The sequence below is a fragment of the Centropristis striata genome, chromosome 8 (genome assembly GCF_030273125.1).
Source record: "Centropristis striata isolate RG_2023a ecotype Rhode Island chromosome 8, C.striata_1.0, whole genome shotgun sequence".
Lineage (NCBI taxonomy): Eukaryota > Metazoa > Chordata > Actinopteri > Perciformes > Serranidae > Centropristis > Centropristis striata.
In genome coordinates this window covers 2820834-2830234 of record NC_081524.1, presented here as the reverse complement: position 1 = coordinate 2830234, position 9401 = coordinate 2820834, and the positions used below count along the sequence as shown (strand labels likewise).

General features: G+C 37.8%; 1 protein-coding gene across 1 annotated transcript; it reads left to right on the top strand.

Moving 5' to 3' along the window:
* The first annotated feature begins 633 nt into the window (after positions 1-633).
* Positions 634-9163, top strand: LOC131976261 (zinc finger protein ZFP2-like). The gene is made up of 3 exons (XM_059339204.1): positions 634-941; positions 4581-5009; positions 7255-9163. The coding sequence occupies exons 1-3, from the start codon at positions 770-772 to the stop codon at positions 8556-8558; spliced, it is 1905 nt and encodes a 634-aa protein (XP_059195187.1). The 5' UTR covers positions 634-769; the 3' UTR covers positions 8559-9163.
* Positions 9164-9401: the final 238 nt, after the last annotated feature.

The following is a 9401-nucleotide window of genomic DNA, read 5'->3' as shown; positions in this document are numbered from 1 at the left end:
TGATTGGATATGTATGACGGACATATTTTTGTCAAGTCAGCAAATGTGCCTTCTTTTTGCTATTTTAACAAATCAACCCATTTATGTGTCTGACCAAAATTGTGACATTTGTATCACTATTAATGACAATTCTTGGACCATCAAGTTTTTCCCTGTTGTATGACTAATAAAGGAATATATTATGTTTTATTGATTAAATTATTTTTTAGTTAAAACTAATGTTAGAGAATAAATCGCCAACCATTTAATCAATGGATCTCGTACTCGTACAAAATAAAACTAAGTAGGTATAGGCAGCAATGGCACATGTGTTTTATTGTCCGTATCTTTAAGTAAAAGCGGCACTAACAGAATGTGAGATTTTGTGCTGACTCCAACAGTCATCATAATAATTTATAGATTAGAAGCCTCTATTATTATTATTATTATTATTATTAATAAATGACATGTAATAGTGGATATTTAACTTAGTGGTTTGAATGCACTGTTTTTCTCGCTTACATATAACTTATAATAACTAATTAACTTATAAAATATTAATCAAGGTAATAAATGCTTACTATTAAATTAAAATTACAAACAATTGAAAGTGGAACAAAAGAGTGCCGGCACTTCCCCTGTCGGAACCTAAACAGTGTGACATCGAGCGGAAGTAAACAACACCAGCTCTTTGAACAGAGACATGATTTGTGTCGGTATTGAATTAACTTGTAGACAATATTGTGTTTGTAGCGATGAGTTAATGTGTTGAAGTTGTCACTAAGCAACAATGTCTACAGTTGAGACTTTGAGACAGTTTGTCAGCGAGCGACTGACTGCTGCTGCTGAAGAAATATTCGGAGTTTTGGAGAAAACTCTCGTCGTGTACGAGGACGAGATCGATCGTCAGCGGAAACTGCTGGATATCTTCTGGAAACCCCAAATAAAGTTACACAGGATAGGTATGTACATACTTATTTATATTATTTTAATAACATAAAACAGAGTTTTTTGATATATATATATACAATCAAAACATGTAAAATAAATTATGTTAGTACTAATCTGCAATTTTATCTTAATAATAAATAATAATGAATAATTTTGTTTAATGTGTAACAAGTATTGAAATAGGAGATGAGAAAGTATTATGAATTGATAACAATATGTTTCATTGCAGGGAACTTGCAACATTCCTCTCGAGCTATTACTCTCTTAGAGAGACAGCTTCAAGCCTACACAGACTGTATGATAATAAATCAAATAAAAATACTTTTCATAAGTGCAACATTGCGTTCTTTAAAGCAGGGGTCTCAACCTTTTTGAGTCGCGACCCCCAATTTAACATGCATGTTGTCCGCGACCCCCGATCAACCAAAAAAATAAACAGAATTACCAAAAAAGACACAAAATTATTTTAAAAAGACACAAAATTACCAAAAAAATGACACTAAATTACTAAAAAGACAAAATTATTTAAAAAAGACACAAAATTAACAAAAAAAAGACACAGAATTACCAAAAAAGACACAAAAAGGCCCAAAAAAGGAAACAAAATGTCCAAAAAAAGACACAAATTGACCACAAAATTATCAAAAAAAGACACAAAATTACTAAAAAAAACCCACAAAATGACCAAAAAAAGACATTAAATGACCAAAGAAGACAGAGCTGACTTCCAAAATGATTTGGCGACCCCCAGATATCATCTCGCGACCCCAATTGGGGTCCCGAAATGATTTCTGGGGGTATAAATGCACAAAATTAATATTAAATGACATCACTTCAGCCAGGGAGATGTTTTACTTGTTGTCTGCTTCATTTTTTGTCCAAAATTAATCGTATTAACTGAGTTTGTAATATCTGAACTGTGCGCGTGAGATTCTGTTCGGTGAGCACAGCAGAAAAAATAAACAAAGAAAAAGAAAAAGAAATGGTTTGTTGTGCTTTACCGCAGCTGCAGTTTGCTAGCAGTTATAAGCATAATAATGATACTGGAAAAATGGAGCAATGGCTGCAAAGAAAAGCTCCAGACTCGCGTCAGCAGCAGCAGCAGGGGTCCCAGGGTCTACCAGCAGGAAGCCGAATGGGACCACCAGCCGAGAAACGGAGGGCAGTGGGACCGACACCGGCAAGGCTCCTTAAATATCAGCCCGACTTGTTGAAGTTCGGCTTTTCGTGCATGGCAAAAAAACAACAGAGTATCCACAGTGTGTCATTTGCTCTGAAGTGCTGGCAAACAAAAGCTTGAAACCAGTAAAACTGAAGAGACAAGAGGGGGTGGGGGGGTCGCAGACAACATGCATGTTAATTTGGGGGTCGCAACTCAAAAAGGTTGAGAACCACTGCTTTAAAGCAGGGGTCTCAAACTCTAATTACCTGGGGGCCGCTTGAGGCAGTATCTGGGTGAGGCTGGGCCGCATCAGGTATTCCACATAAAAAAACTTTGCAAAAAAAAATTCAAACTTCTCAAATGTCATTACTAATAGTTATTTAACTTCAGTGGCTTCTCTGAACATGAACTGTCCTGAACATGAATAGAATATTAATGAACATGAATGGTTCTTCTGAAAAAGACTTCTCTTGCCTACTTCTTGCTGCCCGATGTGTATACTTTTGTGTGTACTTTTTAAAAAGCCTATCCTGCCGATTCCGATTTTGGCCAATACCAATTTTTTATTAATCTCACAGCTGAATGTTTGAATCTTATTTTATTAAAAAACAATAACACAGCAATATTTTTCTTTAACAAATAAAGGAAATCACAAAATCTGAGGTAGTTAATACAACTTAAAATAAATAGTAACAATTTACAAGACAAACTAACTAAGGTGAACTGCAACCATAAATAAAGTGTCCTGAGTTTTTGTTTCGTTATATTACAACATACATACAACTAGGGATGGGCATCGATTTTCGAACATTCAAATAGTCATTAAATCATAAAAATCGAATAGTTCATCATATCTGGAAGGAAAAAAAGTTGTGTTATTGGTGCCTTCCGCACGGGGGCAGCGTAACATTTGATGATACAGTGTCGCGGCTAGATGCCAAACTGTAGAAGAAGAAACAAACCGAGGAGAGGGTTTTCCACGGCAGTCTATGGGCGGGACAAGTTAGCCCCGAGAGGGATTTAGAGACTCTGGAGGTGGCGTTTGGTTTTCACCGTCGCTAACTGTGCACAATGTTAGCAGCTGAAAGCAGCATGGCTAACTATGCACAGAGTCTCCGCTGATCATAAACATAGTGATTGTGAATTAACCAGCATCGTTAACTGCGCACAGAGTGTCTGGTGCTTGTTGTAAACAAACAGAGATCGCTAAGTGAACACCTCCTGCAGCAGCAGCACATACACACTGTACTGCTACAGAGCTAACTGTTAGCCTGTTAGCACATACACACTGTACTCATACAGAGCTAACTGTAGCTAACTGCCGCTAATGGTCGCTAACGGCGGCTCTTCTTAACAAGCCAGCCTCCGGCTCGTTAGCAGCTCATCAAGAAGAGTAAGATGGAGTCACTGGATTTGTCTCCAGTCGCTTTCTTGAAAAATAGTTGCTGAGAGGGTCTGAAAAGTTGCTAAATTTAGCTACAAAGTTGGGAGCACTGCTTCGACTGTGGGGGGGTTATTATCGAGGTAGATAGGATGCTAGAGAAGATCGGTGTGACATAAAAGAATCGGCCTATCGCGATCCCGCAATATTAAGGAAATCGGTGCCGATCGGCCGGTGCACCCCTAGTTAAAAGTTCACATGAGAAGAGACCACACTAATGAAAAGCATCACACGTGAGGAGTCACATATTTAACGTTCTTGAAGAAATGCTCTCATTTCTTAAATCACATTCTCCAACAAATATTTGGGGATCGTGCTGAAACTCCTGTGTTTCAATAGCTATCAAACATGAGATGACAGTATCTTTATGTTACGTTTTCCTTTTTATGACATTGTTACCTCCATGTCTGTTTTCAAACAGTATTTCTGTACGTTAATTTCACAGTGAGTGAACAGCTGTGGCTGTTACAGTCATGTTTTGATCCGAATGGTTGTTTCTGCCAAATGTCCATTTACAATGGTGGAATTACATTTTACTTCAAGTTAAACAAGACGACTTAAATCCATGTTGTTCACATAATATTTAAATATTATATTTCAAGCCTTTAACACTTCTTTGCAAAACTTCAGATTTCACCTTAGAAACCGACTGGCATCACTACTTTAATTTTTTATTTTAATATCATCGTGAGAAATGTGCCATCTTTTTGCTATTTTAATAAATTAACCCATGTATGTGTCCGACCAAAATTGTGGCATTTTTATCTCTATGAATGACAATTCTTGGACCATCAAGTTGTTCTCTGTGGTGGAACTAATAAATGAATATATTATGTTATCTTAGAACTAAAATTGGGTATACCGGTTCAGTCCGATGTTTGGCTTATTATGAAAGCGGTTTGAAAATGTTTACACCTGCCAAACTCTACTTCACGTGCCGTCTCTCGACATTGACTGGTTGCAGGTTTCAAATGAAAAAGACTGAGAAATAATCCGGCCTTTTCTACAATCACAAAAATCCTGTATCTTCTGTTTCTGTTCCTCCAGAGCTCCAACTACAGCATGTTTGTAAGGAGGAGGAGGTTCTTGCCGGCCAGACGCTCATTATTCAGGAGAGGAACTCTGGTCCGGACCAAGAAGACCCAGATCCTCCACAGAACAAAGGAGAACAGCAGGAACTCTGCACCGGTCAGGAGGGAGAGCAGCAGGAGACTGATGCCCTTATGTTGACTCCTACTCCTGAGGAAAGTGACCATGATGAAGCTCAGACTGTTAACTTGAGTATCGATGAAACTCAGAGTGCGGTGAAGGAGATGTCTGCTGAGAGCCAAGATCAGAACGGAGGCCAGCATCGGGACTCAGGATCAGCTAGAAGTACAGAGCCACCACTAAAGAGGAGACTTCACGAAAACAGAAGTCACAGTAACAATGTAAACAATGCTGACATGTCAGAGATTCAGCGTAGAACTCAGACAGGTAAAAAGCCTTTCGAATGTGACACATGTGGGAAATGTTTTCAGAATGACTACTTTTTGAAGTCACATATGAGGACCCACACAGGTGAGAAGCCGTATTCTTGTAAAACATGCGGGAGAGATTTCAGGAGTGTTTCACACTTGACGGTCCACATGAGAATCCACACAGGTGAGAAGCCGTATCTTTGCAATACCTGCGGGAAAAGATTTAGTGAGCAAAAAACACTGACCCATCATATAAGAACCCACACAGGTGAGAAGCCATATTCTTGCAAAACATGCGGGAAAGATTTCAGACTAAAACACCATATGAAAGTCCACATGAGAACCCACACAGGTGAGAAGCCGTATTCTTGCAAAACATGCGGGAAAGATTTCAGGAGTTTTTCACACTTGACGGTCCATTTGAGAATCCACACAGGTGAGAAGCCGCACACTTGTGAAACATGTGGCAAATATTTCGTGCAAAAAGTAGATTTAAATGTCCACATGAGAATCCACACAGGTGAGAAGCCGTACACTTGTAAAACATGTAGCAAAGATTTCAGGCAAAACGGAGAATTCAAAGCCCACCTGAGAACCCACACAGGTGAGAAGCCGTACACTTGCAAAACATGTGGCAAATGTTTCACACATAATGCTCAGTTGAAAGTCCACTTGAGAAGAACCCATACTGATGAGAAGCAGCACAAGTGAGGAGCCACATAATTAAAGTTCTTGTAGAAATTTTTTTCTTAAATCACATTCTAGAACAAATATTCGGGGATCGTGCTGGAACTCATGTGTTGCAATAGCTACATCAAACATGAGATGACAGAATCTTTATGTAACGTTTTACTTTTTATGACATTGTTACCTCCATGTCTGTTTTCAAACAGGGTTTCTGTATGTTATTTTCACAGTGAGTGCACAAGTGTGGCTGTTAAAGTCATAATTTGATCTGGATGGTTAGGGTTAGGGTTATAAGTATGCTCCGCCTAACTTTGAATTGTAAGATTTCCGACAGTACTTAAAAGCAACGTGCTTTTGCAGTTAAACAATTATCCAACGACCGCTTTCTTCAAGTAATGTAATGTCGGAATTACTTTTTGTTTCAAGTTGAACAAGACAAGTTTAAATCCATGTTCTACACATAATATTTGATAGTTATATATAAATCCTTTCACACAACTTTCCAAAAAATTAGATTTCACCTCAGAGACCGACTGGCATCACTATTTTATTTTTTATTATAAGAAATTTTGTGATATGTGACATGTGCCTTCTTTTTTCTATTTTAATAAATCAACCCATTTATGTGTCTGACCAAAATTGTGGCATTTTTATCTCTATAAATGATAATTCTTGGACCATCAAGTTTTTCCCTGTTGTAGGACTAATAAAGGAATATCTTATGTTATCTTAATCAAATGAGTTTCTCGTTAAAACTAATGTTAGAGAATAAATCGCCAACTATTTAATCGATCAATCTTGTGCTCGTACAAGATAAACCTAAGTAGGTATAGGCAGCAAAGGCACAGGTTTTTTATAGTCCTTATCTTTATGTAAAAGCAGCACTAACAGAATGTGAGATTTTGTGCTGAGTCCAACAGTCATCATTGTATAATAATTTATAGATTAGAAGCCAATATTATTATTAATGAATGACATGTAATTGTGGATATTTAACTTAGTGCTTTGAATGCACTGTGGTTTTTCTCCCTCTCTTTAAAAAAAAAAAAAATTACTACAAAGTGACAACAAGATGTTCACCAGCCAAAACAAAACAGTAGCTTATAAAATATTAATCAAGGTTAAGACGAGTTTAAATCAATTTTCTTCACATAATATTTGACAGTTATATATGAAGCCTTTCACACTACTTTGCAAGAAGTTACATTTTATCTCAGAGAACGACTGGCATCAATACTTTATTTTTTTTTAAATGTGCCTTCTTTTTCCTATTTTAATAAATTAACCCATTCATGTGTCCGACCAAAATTGTGCTATTTTAATCCTTATAAATGACAATTCTTGGACCATCAAGTTGTTCCCTGTGGTGGGAATTATAAATTAATATAGTATGTTATCCTAGAACTAAAATTAGGTTTACCTGTTCAGTCCCATGTTTGGCTTATTATCCAATCAGTTTGAAAATGTTCACCATCTCTCAACATTGACTGGTCGCAGGTTTCAAATGAGAAAGACAAAGAAGAAATTCACACAATCACAGAAGTATCCTGTATCTTTTGTTTCTGTCTCTCCAGAGCTCCAACAGCAGCATGTTTGTAAGGAAGAGGAGGTTCTCGCCGATCAGCCGCTCATTATTCTGGAGATAAAATCTAGTCTGGAACAAGAAGACCCAGATCCTCCACAGAACAAAGGGGAACAGCAGGAACTCTGCACCGGTCAGGAGGGAGAGCAGCTTGTCTTGGAGCAGGAGACTGAGGCCCTTATGTTGACTCCTACTCCTGAAGAAAGTGACCATGATGAAGCTCAAACTGTGAACTTCAGTATCGATGAAACTCAGAGTGCGGTGGAGGAGATGTCTGCTGAGAGCCAAGATCAGAACGGAGGCCAGCATCTGGATTCAGGATCCGCTGGAAGTACAGAGCCACAACTAAAGAGGAGACATCGCAAAAACAGAACTCACAGTAACAATATAAACAATGCTGACATGTCAGAGATTCTCCGTAGAACTCAGACTCGTACAAAGCCTATTGAATGTGACACATGCAGGAAATGTTTTAAGAATGACTACTTATTGAAGTCACACATGAGCGTCCACACAGATGAGAAGCCATATTCTTGTAAAACATGCGGGAAAGATTTCAGGAATAATGCACGATTGAAGGTCCACATTAGAACCCACACAGGTGAGAAGCCATACCTTTGCAACACCTGTGGGAATAGATTTATTAACCAAAGGACACTGACCCGTCATATAAGAACCCACACAGATGAGAAGCCATATTCTTGTAAAACATGTGGCAAAGGTTTCAGAAGAAAAGCACACTTGACAGTCCATATGAGAACCCACACAGGTGAGAAGCCGTACATGTGTAAAACATGCGGCACAAATTTTATGCGTAAAGATGAATTGAAAGTCCACATGAGAACCCACACAGGTGAGAAGCCGTATTCTTGCAAGACATGCGGCAAAGATTTCAGGAGTAATGCACCCTTGACAGTCCACATGAGAAGCCACACAGGTGAGAAGCCGTACACTTGTAAAACATGTGGCAAATGTTTCAGGCTCAACGGAGATTTAAATGCCCACACGAGAATCCACACAGGTGAGAAGCCGTACACTTGTAAAACATGTGGCAAAGATTTCAGGCAAAATGGACAATTGAAAGTCCACATGAAAATCCACACAGGTGAGAAGCCGTACACTTGTAAAACATGTAGCAAAAATTTCAGGCTAAATGGAGATTTTAAAGCCCACATGAGAACCCACACAGGTGAGAAGCCTTATTCTTGCAAAACATGTTGCAAATGTTTCACACGTAACGATCAGTTGAGAGTCCACATGAGAAGAGACCACACTGATGAGAAACAGCACAAGTGAAGAGCCACATCATTAAAGTTCTTGTAGAAATGTTCTTTTTTCTTAAATCCCATTCTTGAAAAAAGATTTGAGGATTGTGCTGAAATAGCTCCATCAAACATGAGATGTCAGCATCTTTTTGTAACGTTTTCCTTTTCATGACATTGTTATTTCCATGTCTGTTTTCAAAAAGTGTTTTTTTAAAACAACCATAATCTCTTAAATCAAGTAAAACATTAGTTTCACAGTGAGTGCACAGGTGTTGCTGTTACAGTCATGATTTGATCTGGATGGTTGTTGTTTCTGCCAAATGTCCATTTACAATGTTGGAATTGCTTTTTGTTTGAAGTTGAACAAGACAAGATCAAATCCATGTTCTACATATAATATTTCATGGTAATATATAAAGCCTTTCACACTACCGACCGACGAGCATCACTATTTTGTTTTTAAAATTTTTAAAGAAATCTTATGAAATCTAACTTCTTTTTTCTATTTTGATAAATCAACCCATTTATGTGTCTGACCAAAATTCTGTCAATTTTATCTCTATGAATGATAATTTTTGTACCATCAAGTTTTTCCCTGTAGTAGAACTAATAAAGGAATATCTTATGTTGTCTTAATCAAGTGAGTTTGTGGTCAAAACTAGTGTTAGAGAATAAATCACCAACTATTTAAAGTGCAACCTTGGAGTGGGGCATTCATCTGATTGAAACAATTGATTAAAATGATAATTTAACTTTTCTCAGACTTGGTTAAGGTGATGGACTAGAAATCCATTGGGGTCTGCCCGAGCAGGTTTGAATCCTGCCGACAATGTAGTCTTTAACTTTTCCCCCCATCAACTTAATAAAACAGTTT

Excerpts from the sequence above, each read along its gene's own strand:
- LOC131976261 (XM_059339204.1), top strand. The coding sequence starts at position 770 with ATGTCTACAGTTGAGACTTTGAGACAGTTTGTCAGCGAGCGACTGACT. Across the intron at positions 942-4,580 it reads AATAAAGTTACACAGGATAG|AGCTCCAACTACAGCATGTT; the intron begins GTATGTACATAC and ends CTGTTCCTCCAG. Across the intron at positions 5,010-7,254 it reads TCAGCGTAGAACTCAGACAG|AGCTCCAACAGCAGCATGTT; the intron begins GTAAAAAGCCTT and ends CTGTCTCTCCAG.